At 37.8% G+C, this 22,145-nt stretch overlaps 2 protein-coding genes across 2 annotated transcripts in view; both read right to left on the minus strand.

Annotated features, from left to right (window-relative positions):
- The window catches only part of LOC107752910 (titin homolog), a 31,419-nt gene extending 17,412 nt beyond the window's left edge, over positions 1–14,007 (minus strand). The window contains exons 1-14 of the mRNA XM_016568983.1: positions 13,990–14,007; positions 13,191–13,324; positions 12,810–13,076; positions 12,305–12,313; positions 9,623–9,737; positions 8,795–8,935; positions 8,100–8,299; positions 7,550–7,736; positions 7,296–7,429; positions 5,889–6,075; positions 5,634–5,786; positions 3,212–3,373; positions 2,331–2,462; positions 1,899–1,976 (exon numbers count right to left, since the gene is read on the minus strand). Of these exons, the coding sequence (XP_016424469.1) occupies positions 1,899–1,976; positions 2,331–2,462; positions 3,212–3,373; positions 5,634–5,786; positions 5,889–6,075; positions 7,296–7,429; positions 7,550–7,736; positions 8,100–8,299; positions 8,795–8,935; positions 9,623–9,737; positions 12,305–12,313; positions 12,810–13,076; positions 13,191–13,292 (1,867 nt within the window). The 5' untranslated portion in view covers positions 13,293–13,324; positions 13,990–14,007. The remainder of the gene's footprint in view (positions 1–1,898; positions 1,977–2,330; positions 2,463–3,211; positions 3,374–5,633; positions 5,787–5,888; positions 6,076–7,295; positions 7,430–7,549; positions 7,737–8,099; positions 8,300–8,794; positions 8,936–9,622; positions 9,738–12,304; positions 12,314–12,809; positions 13,077–13,190; positions 13,325–13,989) is intronic.
- A 2,132-nt stretch (positions 14,008–16,139) lies between these two features.
- LOC107752890 (frizzled-7-A) lies at positions 16,140–18,926 on the minus strand. The gene has a single exon (XM_016568964.1). The coding sequence runs from the start codon at positions 18,448–18,450 to the stop codon at positions 16,789–16,791; it is 1,662 nt and encodes a 553-aa protein (XP_016424450.1). The 5' UTR covers positions 18,451–18,926; the 3' UTR covers positions 16,140–16,788.
- Positions 18,927–22,145: the final 3,219 nt, after the last annotated feature.

Below are 22,145 nucleotides of genomic sequence, written 5' to 3' on the forward strand. Positions count from 1 at the left end.
GGAGAAGATTTTTTTTCCTGATTAGATTATTGTAATTCACTTTACTATAATACTCAAACAAAACTTTTGGACAGTTTACAAATGGTCCAGAATGCAGCCGCAAGACTACTGACAGGTACTCGGAAATATGACCATATTACCCCTGTTTTGAAATCATTGCATCGGTTACCAGTACCTTATAGAATAAATTTTAAGATTTTAATCTTAATCTGTTTAATCTGTTTTTAAATCCTTAGTTTAAATCCCTCCATACACTACTGATCTTCATGTTTGGGAGTCAAAGAGATCATTACGATCTAATGCACCTAATCTCCTACATGTTCCTCGATCAAAATTAAAGGCCAGAGGTGACCGTGCTTTTGCGGTATAGCTGCCCCAAGGCTATGGAATAGTTTACCTGTGTATTTGAGACAATTATCATCTCTGAATGAATTTAAGAAACAGTCAAAAACATATTTCTTTACATTAGCTTTTGATCAGGGATGAGTGCTGAGGTATTGTCCTGAGAGTCTTTATTTAGAAAGTGTCTGTTTCAGAAGGGGCCTGGATAGCAGGAAACGGGCGAATGAAGAGAGCGCTTGCATGGCGAGCCAATGGAGATGGAGGAGGGGGTTCGTTGGGTTAAGGCGGGTCGGTGGGGGTTGAGTTTCTGACCAGTGACAGGATAAAGGAAACAGAGCAGCTCCAGAGGTCGGCTTGAGAAAACACAGCCTCTGTCAGTCACACAGACTCCTGGGCTGGGATTAGGCCTCAGTCTGGGGGGGGATCAGGTTTCTCTGTCCGGGATACCTCACTGCTGCAAACCACTACCAGATGTGGAGCAGCCTGCATGAGAGCAGGAGGAAGGGGGCGCCGTGTGCTTTATATGCATGTTTGTGTTCCATTGTACTGTACTATTTTTACTTGTATTTTACTCGTTAGAGCACATATGAGATGAGTTTGAGGATGGGGTGAATTTCTAAAAAAGGTTGGTTATGTAAAAAAATGCAAATTTGATGAAAGGTTCTTAAGTGAACCCATATGAAGGCTGCAACATCTACAGCTACATCAGACATTGAGCCCATGAGATGGAAACTCATTAATTGTTAAATTCTATTATTTGGCTACTCTTTTATTTAAGAGTATGTTTATATATTATATGTATGTTATTATATTATGTCATATTATATTGTCCAAGTTTTAATATGAGCATTATTAATAATTAACCATTTTTCATTTTTAATCTTATACACACACAGACAGACTGATAGACAGATAGACAGATAGATAGATAGATAGATAGATAGATAGAATTTTTTAAGCACCAAATCAGCATTATGAAACAATTTCTGAAGGATCATGTGACACTGAAAAACTGGAGTAATGGCTGCTGAAAATTCAGCTTTACCATCACAGGAAAAAAATATACGGTAACACTTTCTATGAAGCCCGTATTTACATTATAAGGGTATTCTTAAGGCATTATAATGAATGCATAATGCATTATAAAAAAATGTTATATCAACTCATGAATAATCATAACAACAGTTATAATACATCATAATACTTACGTATTTGTGGTTATAAGTTTAAGAGTATGATTATTTATCATTTGAAAATATATTTAAATAGAAAACAGCTATTTTAAATCTTAATAATATTTCACTATATTACAGTTTTAACTCTATTTTTAATCAAATAAATGCACCCTTTGTGGTCATAAGAGACTTCTTTCAAAAAATTTAAAAAACTTACCGACCCCAGACTTTTGAAAGGTTGTGTATAATACACAAATATAAGACACAACTGTATTATTACTACTATTATTATATGTAATATGTATATGCAAATTGTTCCATATTAACCATCTGCACACTCCAGATTAACATTTTCCTGTTCTTTGGATAGGAAACGCTAACCTTCATCTGTGTCGTGGTCCTCTATAAGGATTGTCCAAGGCTGTCTCAAATCTCCCTCAGAAGTCACAACCTTAAGAACTAGAAACAAAGAGGTACATTCTTCATGTTAACATCATCTCTGTCTGTTACAGACCTCCTATGCTCTCTTTTTTTGTTTTGTCTGCTGTGCTTCCCTTTATTTGACCTGAACTTTCACCCATCGCCTACTCTGCCCTTGTAGAACACTAACACAGACTCCCCTGATAACAAGTTACATTTACAACATAATAACTCTAATAACACACGTCGTTGAGAATTACGTCTTGTGAACATTTTAATGTGTTTTTTTTTCTTTTCCTTAAAAGCCCTGCGAGTAAAAGCCGGTATAGACATTTCTGTGCTCTGTGTGTATTTGGTTGAGCACAATATAAAACCAAGTAAAGCCTCGATTACCGTGACCTTGTGTGACATCACCCATTATTGGGTGGTCCTTAGTGTCAACTGCGGGATCCCAGAGAGACAAGCGTATGATTTCACCATCAGGACCCATTATTAAGGTGCCCACCGCTTGGCCTCCCTGCCATTCTGACAAACACAGAGATTCAAACAGTGAGACTTAACAAACCTAAAAAAGGAGAACGCAGACAGTGCTCTACATACAGGGGCTCCAAGATTAAGCACTTAAGTCACATGTAAAAACGTATGCATGTCATTGCATTAGAAACATTGACCTAAGTGGCATAGATATCACAAGCAAAACATTTCACAAAAATGTGTTGTCAAAATTAATGTTCATAATCAATATGATGAACAGCAGTCTGATCTCAATAGTATTAATAGGCATGTTTACACATGCATTTTTGTGCACAATATGGACAAATCAACAGCATTTCAATCAAAAAAAAGTTTACATGCACAGCTTTAGAATCCTTTATACTACAGATATATGTGTATTGTTACATTTTACTATTATATAGATATTGTTAATCTATAAAATAGTTGTATTATTTATTTTTAAATGTATTTCTTGATGAGCACTATTTGTTCATACAGTATCACACATTTAAGCTAAGTTTTTAAAAACTCGTGGTTTAAAACAGTCTCCAGGGTCACAGCGTCCTAGACACCAATATTTTAATGATTCATAAAAGCTGAATCACTGTCTGAGATTTCAGTATGGAGACAAAGGTTAGGATCATGATTTTTCTGTAGTATTACAGCACACTGTGCGTGTATATTAGCATGGTTTGTTGTTTGCTTTTAGCATCTGATTGAACGTTTGGACCCGGAAACCGTGACACTCTGTGTAAGGCCTTTATGAAGCATGCTGTTACCTCTGAGCTCCAGAGGGAGACAACCTCTAGTGATTCCTGTTTGTGTTTCTGTTGTATCTGCAGGGTCATGTAGGTTCTGTCTGTACACCGCCATGGAGCTCTGTTTACCTGGACCCCTCCGGCCCACCAGGGGGGGCAGTGGACCAAGAGGGGGATGTTGATCTAAGGGAATTAAAGGTAAAGGATTCACTTCAGTTCTTCAGTAGCAATAGTTAAACAATCTCAAACTGAACAAGAAATGACTGCAGAAATGCTCAGGTTGAATCTACAGCAGTGCAGCGTTCTCATAGAGGCTTGTTGTGCCTGGGTCCCTGAGTGCTAATGGACAACTGAACCTTAGCCTCTGTGTTGTTATTTACCGTATCAGCCCATGAGATCTCCCACCACCCCTGTTCTCACTCCCCACTGCTCTGCCTGTCTAAAGACTTCATTTAGCTGCAGCCAAGCACAAGCTGAGCCACACATGAAGAGGTGCTCGGCCCTCAGAGGGGGGCTGCACTCTACCACCACCGCTAGCACTGCCTCACTGTATGAGCCACTGCAGCCCTGGAGCTTACAGCTTATTTAAGCCTCGTTTGAGGATAGTATGTGTGAACTAATGAGAAGAGGAAAGGCGGTTAAAGATGGTTAAAAAAAAACAAGAAAAAAGAAAGAAAATGAGAAATTGGTAGGACTTTAAATTTGTCACAATATGGTTCAGGCAAAGAGAGTTGAGGTGAGGATCTATTTGCAAGAGGTATTTTTATTAGGCAAAACAGAAAGCACACTATTAAAGGGAGCAAAGGAGCAACCCCGGGTACAATGCAAATCAACAGTTATATATTGACAAGCTCGGATGAAGAACCAAGGAAACAAAAGACACAAGGATGAGATAATGAGCAGCTAAACAAGACACAGGTGATGAACATAATCAGTAACCATGGTGATAATCAAACTCAAACAGAGGAAGGAATAAGGGTAATATAAAAATAAGAGTCTCTAAACTGAAAAACACAAACAAAACATGACAAAAGTAAGGTTTAATTAATTAATATATTAATATTAGTCAATGCATTAGGTATCACAATACTTTTATAACTTTTTTAAATTAATTTAAGTACTTTTGCAGCATTCATTTCAAAATGTAATATTTTTTTTTCTTTGTTGATGTGACATGTGGCCAAGTATGGTGTTCCCATACTCGGGATGTATGGGACCCATCCCATTTATCCCATCCAAGTGCACACACAGACCAGTGAGTAGTGAACAAACACACACACCGTGAACACACACCCGGAGCAGTGGGCAGCCATTTTTGCTGCAGTGCCTTGCTCAAGGGTCGTGGTATTGAAGGTGGAAGAGAGCACTGTACATTCACTCCCCTCACCTACAGTCCTTGCCAGTACCGAGACTCGAACCCGCAACCTTTGGATTACAAGTCTGACTCTCTAACCACTAGGCCACAATACACTTAAACTTAGGTTAAATTTTATTTTAATAAATAATCATACATTTTAAATAAACATTATTTGTGTTGGATTGTGCTATGGCCAGTGAAGGGTCAATAAATAATTAAGCTGTCACTCAAGGAAATGACATTTAACCAAATCAGCATATTAGAATGATTTCTGAAGGATCATGTGACACTGAAGACTGGAGTAATGATGCTGAAAATTCAGCTGCGCATCACAGGAATAAATTACATTTTAAAATATATTCAAGAAGAAAACTTAATTTCAGTTGTAATACTATTTCACAATATTGACATTATATTTAGTGATTTTGTTAATTCCACTCATTTAATTAATTTACCTTTATCCACCATAAAGTGTGACAGGCCAGTACATCCCAATACAATTTTGTATTTATTTTTTTTAAATCGAACAATTACTGAAAAAGTACATTTAAACTGTATTGTTTTGAACTATTGCGTTTTTGAATTTTATTATAAAATTCTAGCAGGATCACTTGATTCCAGACTCATTGGTGATGTGTTTACATGTTCAAGTCAGAGTCTTGGCAGTGTTCTTGTATTTTTTCATCACTTCACCAGTTTTCAATACCGCACTGCCGTTGACTTTCAGGGTGAGTCATTTTGAGTTCTGTGCTTGAATAAGAGCCCCAGGTGTTCTTACAATATGTATTTCAGGAATATTAGATCTGTTTTGTCTTCTGAAAATGTTTGACACGTTTTTGAGTTTGCATTGAATTCCAGCACCAGTTTTTGAGTTTGTTGGTTAATGCTTCAGTTGTACAGCACTGGGCATAAAGGTTTATATTCAAAAAGATCATATCACAAAAATGATCTTGCTATGATGGATTGTTTTTGTAAAGCTCATGCATCATGAGTCGTCATATATCTTTCAGCAAATATGTTGTGAGTCATATGTGAATCAGCAGCTGTGCTTTGTTAAACCTGAATAATAAATAAATCTATCATTACCTCCTTTTTCTAGATCATCAGACCACATGACATGTCTGAGGTCCATCTCTATAATCCTGCACTTGCTGTCAGAGAGAGGGTCCTGTTTTCCCACTGCATGCTCCAAATCACCACGTGGCTCAGTCTCTTTTACAGGGGTTCTGTGGAGGTCATCTGAGGCACAATAAAGAAAGAATGGTTAGTGAAATGCGACATGATGAACTAACATGTTATGCTGTATTTATTGGTAATAGTATGCAATGTGATGTTGCGTACCTTCTGGCTGATGGGTGTCTGTATGTTCTGTTTGTGCAGGGAAAAGCAGCAGCACTTTGTTGTGCATGCGTCTCTCCGAGGGGTTTTCATGTGTAGTTCCCTCTTTGATGTCAGGGAGATGTACGTGTAGGTCCCTTTTTGGTAAATTCTCACAGCTGCTTTTTTTCTCTTTTATTTCTGTTTGATTCTTCAAGACAGTTCCAAAAGAATTACATGCAAGTTTTTTTTTTTTTTTGAATTTACAAGAGACAAGGTTATTTTTTTGTTTCAGAACACTTACACGTGTTGGGAAGGTAACTTTGGAAATGTAATAGGTTACAGATTACAAGTTACCCTATTTAAAATGTAATAAGTAGTATAACTATTTCAATTACTTTATTAAAGTAATGTAACTGATTACATTTGATTACTTTTTGATTACTTTTCTAAATTTCTGTAAATCATTTTGAAACATTTAAAGCAGGCAGGGTTAACCTTACAGTAGGACTCAACACTGATTATTGTCAGGCTTTCAAAATCCTTTATCACTTGAATTAAGATTATAGGATCCTATCTATGCACAATCAGCTTGTAACACTCCAAAGAGAAAGGACGACTTGAAATCGCATCATATGACCCCTTTAAATCAAATCTTTGCATAGCTATGACATGACGATTAAACACTTAAATAATTAATTACCTTAAACTATTAATACTTTTCTTCAACAAAGATACATTAAATTGATTAAAAGTAGCATGTTACAAGAGATTTCTACTTCAAATAAATGCTGTTCTTTTGAACTTCCTATTCATCAAAAATCCTGGAAATGTATCACAATTTCCACAAAAATATTAAGCAGCACAACTGTTTTTTAACATTGATGTAATAAGAAATATCAGCATATTAGAATGATGCGGAAAATTCAGCTTTGCATCACAGAAATAAATTACATTCAAATAGAAAATTGTTCTTATAAATTGTTCAATATTATTGTTCAATACTAATAATATATATTATTCAATATAATCAACAATATCCGCAGTATCACATTGGGGAAACATAGTCTGGAGTAGTACAGAAACTAGAGTGGATGTTAAAATGCAGAAAGGTAGAGAACAGAGAGAACAAAAAGACATTTTTGTAGGTTTATTTAGAGTAAAGAGTGATTTTGAGGTTTGCATATTTGCACATTTGAGGTTTGAATAAGAGCCCCAGGTGTTCTTACAATACATATTTCAGTAATATTTTGAAAATGTTTGACAAATTTTGTCAAGATGTTATCATCACAGAAGTTAAAAGTGGAAAATGAGATGAAGATTTTTTAGGTTTGTTTATAAGAAGTACATCGGTTTAAGGTTACGGTTGAGATAAATGTGTCTTCAGATGTTTGTTTTTTTTATTGTAATTGCCAAATGCTGAATTCTTACCATTGTTAAAGTGATGTCAGAGCTTGAGTTGACCAGTGGACTCTGGTTAATGGGCGGTAAGTGGAAAACGGTGAAGCTGGGATCTGTTTCTATATTCACTCTCCTCATGTGAGTTTCACCTCCGCAATGTCTCACTAAGACAAACACAGTTTGCAGAACATCAGATTTATGACTTTGTGCTTGCATCAGGATGTCATATATGGATTTTATGGACTTTAAATGGTCACTAAACACTGATTTAGTTCTTGTCTTACTCTGTCGGGATCCCTCCATGTGTCCACCGTAGTAGTTGACCCGTGAGAGTGGGCTGCATTCCAAAGACGGATCCACATACACTGACCTCAGAGTGCACATCTCTCCAACACCACCTCCACTCTCCATCCGGCTGCGCTTCCCACGGTTGTTTAGATCCTTAGGATGGTCGATCAGATGTGGGAGTATCTGGTATATGTCAGAGCAAAATAATGAAAAGCTCTTTAGCTGAGTTTTGAAGTTATGGTCACGTAGTTTGGAAAAACACATGGACTAAAAAGTGTACTTCGGCTTAGCATTTCTGCTCCACGTTTTTTATTGTAAAGGGTTCAAAAGCCAAATTCTTCACATAAACAGCGGTATATTACATCAGTGACAGAGATTAACCAATGAAAATGAAATCAGATGCTGTTAAAGGTCAGATGTTTACTTATGAGTAGACCTTTCCAAGTGTCTGGTCTTATGATGCCAAAAGCACAGTGTCAATTAAACGGTTAGAGGGAATTTCAGGTCACTGTTGGAAAAGAGAGGAAAAGAGCCAGATGAACATACTGTAGAGGTGATTTTCTTGGTTGCTGGAGTCTCTGTTTGATCTTCAGTCCGATGTGCAGGTTCTGTCTCAGGAATCGGACTCATGTGAGCTCTGCATGTGTCAGCCGCTATCCTGAGACTCTTTACTGGTCTTTTTCTCTCTTTCGGCTTCTCTTTCAGTTGCTCTTTCTGTTCTTTGGTCTTAAAGGTCATTTGTTCATCTGGAGTCAAGATCATTATAGACATTAAAGGGGTCATACGGTGCTTTTTTAAAGATCATTATTTTGTGTATTTGGTGTAACAGAATATGTTGACATGCTTTAGACAACCATTATTCTGTGTGTCCAATTATATTTCACAACGAGCAGAAGCTGAAGAAGCTGCTTGTGGTTGTACTGGTTACGTTTTAGGAATCAGTTTTTTCTTCCTCTTGGCAATGGGAAGGATTTTCCAAACTTAATGCTTTTAGTCCCGGCATGAATGGAGTGCATTCAGAGGCAGGTATCTGATATGCGTTTCTTAAAGATGTAAACATTCACCGTCTGAATGGATTTGAACTAAACACTGGCACAAACACAGTAATATATTTTGAGTTTGTTCATTGTGTTAACTGGCATTACTGTGCTGCACAGGATTTGCTGATCTAATCAAGAACTGCTTTTGAATAGTCAACGTTTATCTGATCGTTAGTATCATTTGTGTTTAACGAACTCTACCTGATGCCGCCTGAGTTTTCTCCGGGATTTGTACATGTACCAAACCATCCGTTATGGGTGGTAGAGGGCCCAGGTCTGCCCTGTTGGGCCGAGGGGAACAGAGGAAACGTGGCTGGTATTTGATCTGATTAGTGTTTTCTCCTGAAAAACAATGAGAAATATCATTTTATGCTAGAAATATAATGTACGTTACTTTTCAAATGTTTGGGGTCTGTAAGATTTAAAAAGGTTTTTGAAAGAAAAGCTGTTCACCAGGCTGCATTTATTTGATCAAAAATACAGTAAAAACAGTAATATTGTGAAATATTATCGCAATTTAGAACAACTGTTTACTATTGAAATATATTTTCAAATGTAATTTATTCCTGTGATGCAAAACTGAATTTTCAGCATCATTACTCTAGTTTTCAGTGTCACACAATCCTTCAGAAATCATTTGAATATGCTGATTTGCTGCTCAAGAAACATTTCTTATTATCAAAGCTTTTTCAGCTGCTTAATTTTTTTGTGGAAACTAAGATTTGTTTTGGATCTTGGATCTCCTGGATCTTTTTTTTTTTTTCAGTATTATTTAATGAATAGAAAGTTCAAAAGAACAGCATTTACCTAAACCAGAAATCTTTTGTAATATTATTAATGTCTTTACTGTTACATGAGGGTGAGTAAATGATGACAGATTGGTTTGTTTGTTTTTAAATTTTCCATTTTGAAGTAATTATAAATGACTTTAAATATACCATGAAAGATAATGTTAAAGCATGTTTGCCCTTTATTCTATATACCTTTAAAATATATAAAACATTGACCGGATTGTTTAGAGAGTCTCACCTTTAACCTGGCTTGAATTATAGTTCTTCTCTTCAGGTCTGTGATGCATGTTGATGTTCTGTATAACATGTTTATCTGGCAATAAGGGGTGTGTTACACCGGCAAGAGATCCAACCTTTGACAAAAGGAACCAAAGAATCATATATAAAGAGCACGTGTTTGATTTATTTATTTATTTTTTTACATCTTTATGATTTTTCAGACCTCTCCAAACTTTTGAAACCGCTCAAACACAATGTTCACTTATTTTCAAGGTCATTTGTCTTTATTAGCATGATGGATTTCTCTGCACGTGGCCTCTTCTTTGTATTAAACGTCGGCGGAAAACGAAAACGTGAATGCCGAGCTGGAAGTCCCACTGGAATTCTTTTGGATGCAATACCTTGCAATAGACTGAAAAGAATATAAGAGAACTGAGATGTTTTGATCTCCTGGGTTGAGCATTTAACAATAATAAAGAGAAACCAGGTGCCAATGCTTTGAAATCAGTTCCTAAAAGAGTCTAAAAAAACAAACAAGCTACAATACACTCTAAGAAACATCCATAAAAATATAGCACAGTGTACTTGGATAATGTGAAGGAATTTTCAAGTTCTCTATTCACAACTCTATTCTTGACTTACAAACAGCATTTTTTTTCTGTTTGATCAGTATTTGTTTCTGAAAGATTAAATGTTTAAATGATTAAATATTCTAATTTAAAATATTTTGTTTTTGTATGTTGTGGAAGGTTATTATACTTTTACTGATTATACATTTTAATCAAATGTTTTATTTTATTTTATTTATTTTTTTGCCTTTTTGGTTTAATTTTTGTTTTAAGTTTTCATTTTGTTTTTTAGGGCTGCCAAAGTTGTATTTAAAGTTGTATTTATAAAGGTTTCAAAAATTATAAAATACTAAGTATCAAAAACTAAAATTATGTTTGTCAATTTTTATTTTAGTTTAGATTGTTTGGAGTTATTTTAGTTTGAGTTTTTTCCAAGTTGTTATTATTAAACAAAAATATATTTAGATTTAGCTTTATCAATAATTCTGATGTTATGTCTGTAATAATGAGCATTATTTGTCTGAATTCAGATTGCGTTGCTGCATGAGGATGACTATGGTGGCCATTTTTGAGTCCCTGAAGCACACCTGTATTGTTTAAATTCTACTGTAGTTAAACGTGACAGATTGAGACTTCACACGGGCCACCCACAACCAAAGGCCCTTCTCCCTGGAACACCTCCAAATCCTTGTCCAAGCCCTCATGTCTATGAGGTAAACACACTGATTACTGCATTCAGCTCTCATCAACTGGATCATTCCCCTTTTGCCCCGAGAGGGTGCCATTTCGGTCACATACTGCAGCAGTTTTTCGGTGTCATTGAAGTTGCTGTTGATCACAGAGTATTCAGGCAGTTTCTCTTCTGATGGTTCATGCGGGTTTATGTTTTTATGATGGAAGTTGGACATTGTAAAAAAACAAAGCCACCGTGGAGTTTACTTTTCTCATTCAAAATGCACACCTGATTCGATGATCCTTTTGATCTCTTTCCGCATCGACTGATGATTTTCGGGGGCACGGAGAGAGGATGGATTAATGTGCATATAATGAGGGAACAGTCAAGGGCTGTGGAGCATTATCAGATTGTGGTGGACGGGAATTGGATAGATTATGGACGTGTGCTTATGTAAAATCCCTCAGGACACCTTTATTAAGATTTGCAGCTCACATCTCACGGAGGTCAAACGGCACATTATGTGTAAATAACCAGTTTGATTGACCTGGAATGTGTGGAAATCGAAGACACCTTGAGGACTGACCGCATGTGTGTGTGTGTGTTGCGTACTGACGGCGACGTTATCTGCCTGGCCCAGGTGCAGCTAAAGCACTCAGTGAAAGATTATGGAGTGAAATGTAAAATGAACACACCACATTTCACCTATTTGCCTTCAAGATGGGGTTACCTCTCCGGCCAGTAGAGTAGAGGTACAGCAATCAGGGCCGGTAAACTAATACCACCACCGAGTCTTCACCTTGACCTGAACCTGAGTTTCAACTTTTCTGGGCAGTAAAATTCTGGAAGATTTACTGTGGACTGGCCTATCCCTCAAGTTTACGTCCCACCTCTCTTGCTCTCCGGCAATCAGGAGGCAGCTTCAGGCAGATCTGCACAATGGTTCATTTGTAGTTGATCTGGGCCTCTTAACTGAAGAAATTTGACAGATAAGGAACCGTTTCATGCAGTACTCGGTCACGTACGTGTATGTTAACTGATACATTAATCAGATGACTGTTCTGTTCAGCAGTCTTTTCAATATCTAATGTTATTTAAACTTGACCATTAAGTCAAGTAATGAATGATGTTTCCAGAATTTCACAACCTCTGCATAAACAACAACATTAAAACTGTACTTGCAGATAAAATAATGTTAAAGAGATTAAAGGCCACTTAATTGTTCATTAGAAACACAGTCATGAAAGTGTTTAACACTTTTAAGTACACTTTTAAAAAGTGAACTTTGCACCTTTGTAATGATGTTTTTGTAACACTTTAGATTAGGGAACATATATTCATAAACTCCCTATTTGCTGCTTATTGGGTAGGGTTATGGGGTCTAGAATATGGTCATGCAGTAATATGTGCTTTATTAGTACTAATTAACAGTCAGTATGCTGGTAATATGCATCATAACAAAGGTTTTCTAATCTAAAATGTTACCTAAAGTTTCACTTTAAAGTATATTTTAATCGTTTTATTACTCTTTAGCCATATTTAAAGAAATACACTTATTTTGCATTTACGCAAATTTAAAGTACTTTGTTTATCATTTTTGATTTCAGTAAACATGACATTGTATTTTAGTGTACTTTTAATGCTTATTTAACCAGATTTAAAAGACAATAAAAATATTAATATAATATAAAGTACTTGAATCCTACTTAAGTTGGTTAAAAAAAGCACTTTAAAGTTCAGCTAACTGCATTTAATATAAATTTGAACTATAATACATTTTAATTTAATTGCAATTAACATAAAAACATTAAATTCAGTTTGCACGTAAGTATATTCTTTTAACGTGTATTATATCGGAAAATAAGTACTCTTTTTAAAGTGTACTGTAAGTGTACTTTTTTCACTAGGGTAATAGTGTAGAATTGGTATAGAACTTTTTTATTCATTTTTCTACTCCGATTTACCTTTTTTCCAAAAGCCAAAATAGCTCCAGTCAGGTCTTGCAGTGTGTGCAGCTGCTTCTCAGCTTCCTGTTTTGGGCAGCTCGGAGCCTTTCTCTTCCTGTTAACCTGGCCAGATCGGTATGCCAGTGCAAGGTCCTCTGAATACAGAATAAGAGGCCCTCTCCTCGTACTGTAGGTTTTCGGAGGCACAGGCACCAGTCCTCCAAAAAAACGGCCACTGCTGGTAAGACGCAGCAGTGGAGGCTGGGATTTCCAGTTGAAGTAATCCTAGTTAAGAAAAGATCATGTTTCAATTGACTGTGTGGAAGAGCGTTCAAATAAATCAAACTTTATCTTTGACTCATTGAAACTGGTCTTATATAGACCTATAGAAACATTTACCTGTGGTTCAAAACAGACCTCCAGTCTTCCATCATGACCGTCTTCATTTGGCACAATTTGGCCATACCCACGACTCAGCAATGACAGGACAAAATCTTTCATTGTGGAGTTGATAATGTTCCTCTGAATGAATGCTGCAAAAAGACAATCCTATCATGATTGTGTTCTTATCATGTACTGAACAGCATGTTTTTTAAAATCACATCAAAGGTCTTTTTAATCTGGAATATTGATAGTGTATAGCAACCATAAAACTCACCCTAAAAAATTAAGATTCTTTATTGGCATCTGTGGTTCCACAAAGAGCTTTTAACATTCATGGAAACTTTCCATTCAGGTTCTTTATAATGGAAAAAGTACCTCCGATTATTAAAACGTTCTTCACACAAAGAAAAAAAAAGGTTCTTTTTAAGAACAATTTTTTAATGAAAGGTTCTTTGGGGAACCCAAAATGGTTTTTTTTTGTTTTTTCTATTGTAAAAAAACCCCTTTTTGAACATTTAGGTCATTTAGGTTTCAGAGAAAACATAAAGTTTTTTTTTTTTTTAAACAATAACAACTTGTTCAGAGTCAGCAATTTTTGTTCTAACATTTGTTCTCGTACCTCCGTTTGAGGCCCAGCTCCCCTCTCCTCAGCGACCATTTCTCGGTTTTTTTTTGTTTTTTCTATTGTAAAAAAACCCCTTTTTGAACATTTAGGTCATTTAGGTTTCAGAGAAAACATAAAGTTTTTTTTTTTTTTAAACAATAACAACTTGTTCAGAGTCAGCAATTTTTGTTCTAACATTTGTTCTCGTACCTCCGTTTGAGGCCCAGCTCCCCTCTCCTCAGCAACCATTTCTCTGTAATTCAGAATGCATTTGAGTGTTCTTTCAGCATCCCCGCCTGCTGCTTTTACATGCTACAGAATCATTTCGGCCCATGTTACGAATGACTGTGTTTACTGAGCTTTGCAGTTGCCAGGCTCTCCACAGCTCCTCGACTGAGAACTGTTTTCTTGTTGCCTTGGTTGCAACCAAGCAATTACCCCTCCTGTTCAGGCCAGCAACTCTGACTACCTTAGTTAAACCCATCCTAAAATACAAACACAAGGAAGATGACAGCTCACAGCTTTTGTGAATAACCTGAACTGGGTCTCCTGCACAATGTGTCCTGTGACTCCTGTCATATGCCCAGGATAGCACATCTTTAATTATTGTTATTGACTGTGCCACAAGAAATAGACTTTCCCTTCCTTCACATAAAACCCCTGCATCAATCAAATAGACAGGAGAAATTGTTCAACCTTACAGCTAAAGACTTGCAGGATGTCCTTAAATAATGTGAGAGGATACCGTGACAGTTTAGCCACAAAACAAAACAAAAATAAATAAATACACAAAGAAAGACACCGTTAGTGATGTATGTATGAGAGCAGATGTTATTGTGTCTGGCACAGATAATAATCATGTTTTAGGAACAGTACATTGGTTGTGATCTTTTTACCAGCTCCTGTGCTTAACTATACTCTGATCTCCAAGAGGTTGGAGGTTTAAACCGAGCTTCACAATTTACTGTAGAGGGAAGACTTATTCAACCTGAACCACAACACTAGCCTCTTCAACCACATCTCCATGTGCCTTGAGTTACGTGGTGAATCATTTTATTGCTCTGTGAGATCATACTTTTTGATGGTGAACAGAACTCTAGTCTGGCCACCTGCAGGGCTTAATAGGCTGATGAAGACAAAATGTTAGGATACTTAATGTTAACCTGCATACACCCTCTGCGCTGAGCTCTTGCTTTTTCTGAACCTTTTAGTCTGTGTTGAGTATTGTAGTGATGATTAAACCTCCTATTGTCATAAGAAATGCCATCCTTTATATCATTTTGATCTTTATATCATTTTTGGCCCAAGTTGAAATAATTAAAAATTCATGATTTATGTTTTTATTCATTTATTTATGTTTTATGGATTTTTTTAGAGTATTGACGCAGTAACAATTTCTGTAAAATGAAATGTTAAACTTAGCGATACTACTTCAGCAGCGAGCATCCTATTTACAGTTTATTTCAGACACTTTGGCCATAATATAACATGTATTTTTGTATCAACTTCTGTATTAATCTGCCGTTAGTTATTAAACATCTTAAAGATACATTTTTGCTTTGTGTGTATACACAGCTTATACTGTAGACATTCAAGCGAGTTTACAACATAATTATTGTTACAGAATGTGATTCATGAAATAAAATATGTATTCTGTTGTATTCACAATATAATATAATAATATAATGCAATATAGTATGTTGATGATTCATTTTCCTTTGCAGCATGCACATTTATATTGTCTACTTCTTTCAAGGCTGTAACAAAGCAGTGCGTTTAAATATATTAAAGCTCTCCAGTAGTAGGCTACAGGAGATGGATTATGTACAACATGTGATTATGAACTAAACTTATGTTTAAAAACAAAATATAACGTATCTTTCGTTACGTATTTTGAAACTTGGTCTTACAGTTCATTCATAAGACTGTAAAGTCAACATATGAGTCGCCTGTGGGTGGCGCCAGAGCCCCGGCCTTACGCTTCATCGCAGTAAAGCTGCAGGAGTTTCTCTAATAAACACAAATATTTTTTTATTTGTTTACTAATACAGTAAATACAATTACACAATTGCATTTGGTCTCATTTACTGAGGATGACTTTGTCTTATTTATAATTACATTAACAATGTAATTTTCGTTTTACAAGTCAGGACTGTAATGCCGCATTTGGCTCAACAAAATAGTCACTGAGCACTTTATGATTTGCTTAAAATTTTAACAGAGCATTGCATGATTTACGTCTTTATGTCTTTGTTTTGAAAATATAAAAAAAGGATAAAGGTTTTGTAGAAAACAAAAACTGTAATGTCATTTGTAAAGTAAAATGAGTCCGTTAAAAATCTAATCATTTTATTCAGCGACACTGTACAGATACAAAGGTCTCTTACCAAATTTTAAAAATCAAGTAAAAAACAGCAAGATTATTTTCATAAATACATATATTCTTTCAGAAAAGGTGATTATTTACACGTTACATCGTTTAAAGGGAGCTTGCATAAATTCACAGCTGTACACAGGCATATAAGTAGGCCTATCCCAATCCTAATGCGTACTTGACGGTCCATGTGTGCCAATGTATGCGTGATTGTCGACGGAGCGCTGCGAAAGACATACAAGTCCCAAGTTAAAACAAGGGAAGGTACATGTGTATAAGGCAAATTGCGTCCAATATTTTCAGGTACAGTACTGTGAGCGTTGCGCAAATCATTCAGTACCGTTTACAGAGATCACATCTGCAAATGATATCGTGTTACACAGAAATAGTCTTTTTCGCATACATACAGATATATGAGAAAAACCAATGGTTAAACAGACTCAGGCTGATAACACTGTTCTTGATGGTCCGTTTCCACTCTGGAAACGTCTAGGCACACAGTAGTGTCCACAAATCTCAATCCACAAGTCTCTTTTCGCGTAACAGTTCGCCATGTCTCCGCTCGAGACATTATCTCAGAGAAAAGTTGCATGGTCAAATCCTGACCGAAACTATCAGGTCGACTCGCTCTTTTTTCATACCGTCGTCTCGCCCTGGTTGCTATTGCTGAGCCTTTTATAAAACCTGCGCCACGACTGCAGAGTTTTCCCAGACCATATCCAAAATCCAGAGGTGATTCCCACGATCATGGTCATCAGATACTTTATCATGAATACGGTGAAGTCTGGAGACATGGGGGCGAAGTTATTGACTGGGCAAGGGACAGCGAACCGCTTACACGTTTGCATGTGCCAGGTCTTCTCCCACTGCTCGCGGAAAGCCTGCTCGTAGAAGTAGCACGCGATCACGATGGTAGCGGGAACCGTGTAGAGCACGCTGAACACGCCGATGCGCACCATCAGCTTCTCCAGCTTCTCCGTCTTGGTGCCGTCGTGCTTCATGATGGTTCTGATGCGGAAAAGCGACACGAAGCCGGCCAGGAGGAATGAGGTGCCGATGAAGAGGTAGACGAAGAGGGGCGCCAGGACGAAGCCACGCAGCGAGTCCACGTTGTAGATGCCAACGTAGCACACCCCGGTGAGAATGTCACCATCCACTTGGCCCATGGCGAGGATGGTGATGGTCTTAACCGCTGGAACAGCCCAAGCGGCCAGGTGGAAATACTGAGAGTTGGCCTCAATGGCTTCATGACCCCACTTCATTCCCGCTGAGAGGAACCATGTGAGGGACAGAATGACCCACCAGATTGAACTTGCCATGCCGAAGAAATAGAGGATCATGAAGAGGATAGTGCAGCCCTCTTTTTTCGTGCCCTGCGCGACGGTCTTGTAACCATCATCGTTGAATTTGTCAATGCAAACGACTTTGTCTTCAAGGAAAAAACCAGCCGCGTAAGCAACAGCCACCATGAAGTAACACCCGGAGAGGAAGATAATTGGCCTCTCCGGGTAACGAAACCGCCTCATGTCCACTAAGTACGTGAGAACAGTGAACAGTGTACTAACACAGCACAAAATGGACCAAATGCCCACCCAGAGCCGGCCAAATTTGACCTCTTCCTCTCTAAAATACATCAGTCCGTTGGGTCTAGTGGGCTCACATGGCGCCCCGCAGTCCTTTTCGCCCATGAAGTGGTACTTGAGATAAGTGGGCACTTTGAGCTGCAGTGGACATGTGAACTGCTGGCTTGGTCTGACCACGTTCGGCTGTAATGTGATCAGTTCTGGGACGTAGGGCGTCGGGTTTGAGGTCGGGCTTCCCGCGTCCGAGGTGTTCTGACCCACGCAGATCTCCCCCGCACCGTGCACCGGGAAATTCTCGCAGCGCAGTCGCTCGGGCCACTGGAAGCCGAACTTGTTCATGAGGGCCTCGCAGCCTTGTCTCGCGCGCTCGCACAGGGTGCGACACGGCGGGATGGCTTGCTCGAGCACCGTGCAAACCGGCGCGTACATGGAGCAGAGGAAGAACTTGAGGTCCATGGAGCACTGCACTTTCACTAGGGGGTAGAACTGGTGCACCTCCAGTCCGGCGTCCTCCTGATTGGTGTGACCCAAAAGGTTCGGCATGATGGTCTGATTGTAGGCGATGTCCGTGCAGAGAGGTATCGATATGGGCTGGCAGAAACCGTGCTCGGGAATGGAGATGCCCTTCTCTCCATGATACTGGCCGCCGGACGGCTGCAGGGCCAGGGTGAGAAATAGAAGAAAATATCGAGTAATCCCACTACAGTGTTGCATTTTGAGGAGAGCCGTTATTTGGGTGATTCGGTCCGAAAGAAATGAGGTTGCGGCTGCTCCGAGAAAAAGTTTCTGTGACCAGTTCGTAAGCGTTTAAACGAACAAAAACTCCTCGTTTGAGCTCCTGTCACGACACTCGTGGTCTAAAAGCAATCATGTCAGGCAAATGAGTGGATTCGGGAAGAAAACCCTGACAAAAAGTCACCAAGTGCGAAAATACATCCAAACTAAATCCACAACGAGCGCATCGTTTTCGTTTTCCTTTTTTATTCTTGAATGTTTGTGAGAGAATCTTCCGACTGTTATTTAAAGTTTTCCGCCCGGCTCTCCAAATCCTGCGTGTACGTCTGTGTATCCAATGACTTTAGAGCTGCATTTGAGAAAGTCGTGTCGCTGCTGGAAAACTTCAGTCGGATTTCTTGAGCAGAGTGCGCTTTCCTCGCGTGTCTCGTGTGCGCTCAGTAGACGCGCTTCTCACTGACTGGAAGGTTTGAGCGCAAGTGAGGCGCACAAACAATAATGTGCCGTCGGTTTCTACACACCCCTCATTCAGATTCACTGGCCCTCTATGCGGGGCGCCTTGAAACCAGTAGCGGTTTAGACCAATCACAGGGATTGTTTTCCTTTGCGTCTTGCTTTTGATTGGTCATTGGATGTAATTGCGGAGGATTTCAGCTATCAGAAACTTTCCTATAGGGCAGAGAAAAAAAATTCATAGGCTGGTTCCTGAAAGTGTAGTAATTCACTGCATGCAAAACCTTCAACGTGACTTATTCTTAAACAAAAAAATTGGTTTCTCGATTCTAATCCAGCTTTTGTTTTATAAAATGATAATCATGTATGTTGTCACCTTTAACAATTAAAACATATGTACAGCATATTGATTTACATATTAAAGTTCGGCAACAGTGACTCAGTGTACAAAATGCAGACACCCTTTTATCTGATTGGATTTCTTGTTAGAATCACACAACTAAATACGTGCTAAATCCATGTGGAAAAAGCTAAGCTAAAAATTCCTGTGAGTACATAACTCTTTCCAGATCTATTTTCTTAATATCTGCATTTTTTTATTGCAGTATCAACATGTTTTGAAAAGGTAACGTTTACAATTTAAATGTCAGTCTACTGAAACACACACACACACACACACACGCACGCACGCACGCACACACACACACACACACACACACACACCTAATGAAACGCCTCACACCCACTATTCTGGCCAGTGTGGTTTACCTGCTAGAAAGCGGGTAAATATTTTGATCATTTGAATTATTCTCACACATTGCAGGTGGGGACCATCAGCTAAACCACTTAAGGGCAAAGAATGCAGATAATTAAACGTACATGAAGAGTATGTAAGGAAGAGATTAAGGGGAAAACTATGCAATCTGTCTGAAAATTCTGTGAAAATTAATAAGGTCCAGATTTAAAGAGGAAAATAAATAATTGCTAAACCAAACACAGTTTCATTGGTGCCAAAAAAAAAATTCACAACTTGTTACAATTGTAAATCAATTAATTAATAACTGTCGGACACCAGCGATAGCCAGAGCTATTGGCTTATTGAATAACTTATTCTTAATCATAAATAAAAAACCATCTTCTCACTGCTGGAGTGTGTTTTAAAAATAGATCTAAGCTTTGTAGCTGTATGCCTGTTACTCGGTATGTTAATGTGAGGGCTGAGGGAGATGATCTGCTCTATGGACCTCAACATCAATCACACAGAGCCCAAAGCTGCTGCCTCAGAAATGAGCGCTATGGCACGCTTATTCTGGTACTCACCGTAGCTCTACAGCAGCCCATGTTTGATCACTGAGCATATACACTCACTTCATCTTTCGAGAGACATGTAACTTAAAACTTTGACTGACGGTTTCTTAAGAGTATATTTCTCTGGCTCATTAGATCATAGTTGCTAGGGTTGAAAAATACATCCAGTAAGTTGTTCTGATGTTAAGTGATAAAATACAGCATGACTTTATAGTTCGTGATTCTTGTTCCTATTTGATTTTGAGAACAGAATATGGTTGAAAATGTAACGCTACTCTGCAAGAGTGATTTATTATGTACATAATTTTTTTTAATGTACCTTAGTAGGACCAACAAAAGTAGGAGCAACTTCAAAGCAGACTATGTGAAACAGTCTATATTTGCAATAGGAAAAGATTTTAAGAAGTGGTATGATTTGTTGTTATGGATGGATTGAGAGATGTCAAAAAGAAATTATTTAGTATAGACGATTAGACCAGTTTGAGAAGTTCATATGAGTTTTTAGTAGACTTCATTAATGTTTGTGGTTTCCCACTGGACCTTATTAGCTCTCGCACTGCTCAGCTCCACATTTTACACTTCAGCTATTGAAGAGAGAAAGTAGAGAGTGGTAAAGAAGGGAATACGGGTGGCATGTAGTGGAATAAACTACACATTCTGGTGAAAATTCTTTGACATGATGTGAATTGAAGCTCTCAGCTCACAACTCTCCAATCCTATTAATCTGTGCTTTGAGTAGTATCTTTATTATCCGGTTGATCATTTAGGGCATAATTGAATTTGACCTTTAATCATCCTGTCAAAAAAAACAAACAAAAAAACACAGTCCACTGCTTTCAGTGTGTCAATATTTATTGTTCTTTCTGTGTTGTATAGGCCCAATTAGAGCTCTGCATGTCTCTACGTTATTTTGATGAGTGACATCTGATGTGAGCATAAAAAGACAGTGTATAAAATAAAGCTTAAAGGGGTCATATGATGTTGCTAAAAAGAACATTATTTTGTGTATTTGGTGTAATGAAATGTTTTTATGCGGTTTAAGGTTAAAAAAACACATTATTTTCCACATACTGTACATTATTGTTTCTCCTCTATGCCCCGCCTTTCTGAAACGCGTCGATTTTTACAAAGCTCATCGGTCTGAAAAGCGAGGTGTGCTCTGATTGGCCAGCTATCCAGTGCGTTGTGATTGGCCGAATACCTCAAGCGTTTGACGGAAATGTTACGCCCCATACCCTGTCAGGCCGGAGCGTAACATAAAACCATGTCTGCATTTGTGACGCGATCGACAGCGCCAAGTTGATGTTTTTCCTGAGCGACCAGCACGGATCAGCTCCAGGCATGAGGAAGCGGATATCGTCCTCTTTTGGAAGGCCAAACAAAGTAGTTTCGCTTTCACAACAAATCACACAGTGCCTTCACGACATGGCGGCAGCGGCAACAACAATACTACAAGAATTAAAGGGGTCATATGATGCGATTTCAATTTTTCCTTTCTCTTTGGAGTGTTACAGAAAGGAAAAATTGAAATCGCATCATATGACCCCTTTAATGTATGTGGTTTTTTAGTGTGTTAACAAATTACTTCAAATGAAATTGTTTATTAGATTATCTACAAATATACAAATATATTACCATAATGAACTTTACACAGTTATTGAACTGAACTGAATCAATACTGATCTGACTGGAGCTAAATAAGGATTATTCATTGTCTTGCTACACATGCTTTACAGCAGAATTAAGATTTGCCTCAGTTTTGAAGTTTGCATAATTTATTCTGTTACTTTCCAGTTTAATATTACTTTCACTACTTTGAGTCTTTATTGTATGAAGCACTATAAAAAATAATGGAGATTTGATATTTGAAGCAAAAATCTTTATGTTGTTTCTTTCAACTATAGGTCAGTCAA

Source organism: Sinocyclocheilus rhinocerous, unplaced genomic scaffold, assembly GCF_001515625.1.
Source record: "Sinocyclocheilus rhinocerous isolate Xijiao unplaced genomic scaffold, SAMN03320098_v1.1 scaffold1252, whole genome shotgun sequence".
Taxonomy (NCBI): domain Eukaryota; kingdom Metazoa; phylum Chordata; class Actinopteri; order Cypriniformes; family Cyprinidae; genus Sinocyclocheilus; species Sinocyclocheilus rhinocerous.

Bases quoted from the DNA above. Each gene is read 5' to 3' on its own strand.
- LOC107752890 (XM_016568964.1), bottom strand. From the start codon at position 18,450: ATGCAACACTGTAGTGGGATTACTCGATATTTTCTTCTATTTCTCACC.